At 51.8% G+C, this 1,711-nt stretch overlaps 1 protein-coding gene across 1 annotated transcript; it reads right to left on the bottom strand.

Moving 5' to 3' along the window:
* Positions 1-782: 782 nt before the first annotated feature.
* Positions 783-1,633, bottom strand: LOC113234973 (the record flags this gene model as incomplete). The annotated part of the gene is made up of 2 exons (XM_026470489.1): positions 783-912; positions 1,010-1,633. A coding segment is annotated over one exon (472 nt), but the record flags the coding sequence as incomplete, so codon positions are not given.
* Positions 1,634-1,711: the final 78 nt, after the last annotated feature.

Below are 1,711 nucleotides of genomic sequence, written 5' to 3'. Positions count from 1 at the left end.
GTTGTGTATGTGTTGTCTATTTTGCGTATTGAACCTAGCTCAGTTGAGTTTGAGTTGCCTAGGATTTTCCTTATTCTGTTCGCTTGTGCACAAGACGTTATGTTCCCGCAGTAGCCTCGCCATGACGCGGTGCTCCTGAATCGTATGCGCTTTTTTAGCTTGGATTTGGCCGTCTTGTAGTTTTCCCAGTCCTCATCCGCGCATGTGTTCATTGCTCTATTGAAGCTTCTCCTTACCCTTCTTCGTAGCCTCTCAAGCTCAGGTCCCCACCAGTGTTGGCCTTGCCGCGGGGCAGGTTCACTCAGTGGGCATGCGGAGTTATAGCTGCTCAATATGTTTGATGTCAGTCCTGTAACCTGTGTTTCTATATGTGCTGTGTCCAGTAGTCTTCCCGGTGCTACCGGTTCCCCAAGGCTCTGGTGTAGTTTGTCAATGTATATTTTACGATCGGTTTTTCGGGGATTCCGTTTCGGTTGTTGTTCTTTGATGGTTGTTTCTAAGTTGAATCTTATCCATCTGTGGTCCGAGAAGGATGCTTCTTCGGACACGTGCCAGTCTTGGACAAGATTTACAGCTCCTTCGGACGCTAGGGTTAGGTCTATAATCGTCCTGCATCTTTTATTTACGAAGGTTGGTACTGTACCTTTGTTAAGGATTTGAAGATTAGTTGTGAATAAGTATTCTGTTAGGTTCTTACCTCTGTCATTAGCAAGTTCCATGCCCCACAACGGATGGTGGGCATTGGAGTCAGTGGCCACGACGATGTGCTGGCCGCTCTGCTCGCAGTATTTGATTAGCCGTTCCATTTCCTGCGGTGGTGGTACATCAGTCTCTGCCATATAGACAGAGGCGAGCACCACTTCAGGCAGGCCCGTGGCCGTGTCAGCTAAAAGCTTGACGGCACACAGGTCTCTGGAACAGAATTCTGTTAGTGGTTGTACATGTAAATTATTAGAATAATATATGCAAGTTCGTGGTTTTTCTGAGATGGTAGTTGATATCAGCTTACCTCTCATTTGTGAGAGTCCATTTATTTGGCCGCGGGCGCTGATCCACGGTTCCTGGATCAGTGCCACGGCTGTGTTGTTTGCCTCCAACCATTTCCGGAGTTGAACCGTTGCGGCCTGGCTGTGGTGGAGGTTGCATTGGATGGTTAGTAATTTACTGAGCGAGGGGGTAACCGCCATCAGTGGACAGCAGGTCCTCGTCTTCGTCCTCGCTCAGTCGGATGTCTCCCATCCCCGACACGCACTCGTCCGCAGAGACGGGGGTCAGGGAGGGCTCCTTCCCTTCTCCGGTGATGCCAGAGGAGGTAGAGGGCTCCGGGGAGACATCCATTGGTGGTTTAATGATGTTCGCCTTCTCAGGCGGCGTATCCGTGTACAGGCCCCTTTTGGATCTGAACCTGAGGTAGACCGTGCCTAACTGGAAAGTGAAGCGCCGGTCATGCCCCAGGACAGCCGGGACCAGTTCTTCGGGGAGGCTCACCACCACGAAGGTATGTCCACTTTGCTTCTGCAGCTTGTGGACAAACCAGCGGTGAACCTCCGCCCATGGATTTTGCCACTTGAGGATGCGGCCGATTCGGCGTGCATCCTCCCAGTGGCCAGGAATCAACAGTCCGCAGACTGCCCTCCGGGGAGCCTCCACCCCATTTTTCAATGAGAGGGGCTCCCCGGACGGCAGCCTGATGGTGCTAATGGCATCTTCA

This window comes from Hyposmocoma kahamanoa, unplaced genomic scaffold (genome assembly GCF_003589595.1).
Source record: "Hyposmocoma kahamanoa isolate Upper Pololo Valley unplaced genomic scaffold, ASM358959v1 86074, whole genome shotgun sequence".
NCBI lineage: Eukaryota > Metazoa > Arthropoda > Insecta > Lepidoptera > Cosmopterigidae > Hyposmocoma > Hyposmocoma kahamanoa.
This window is presented reverse-complemented; position numbering and strand designations above follow the sequence as displayed.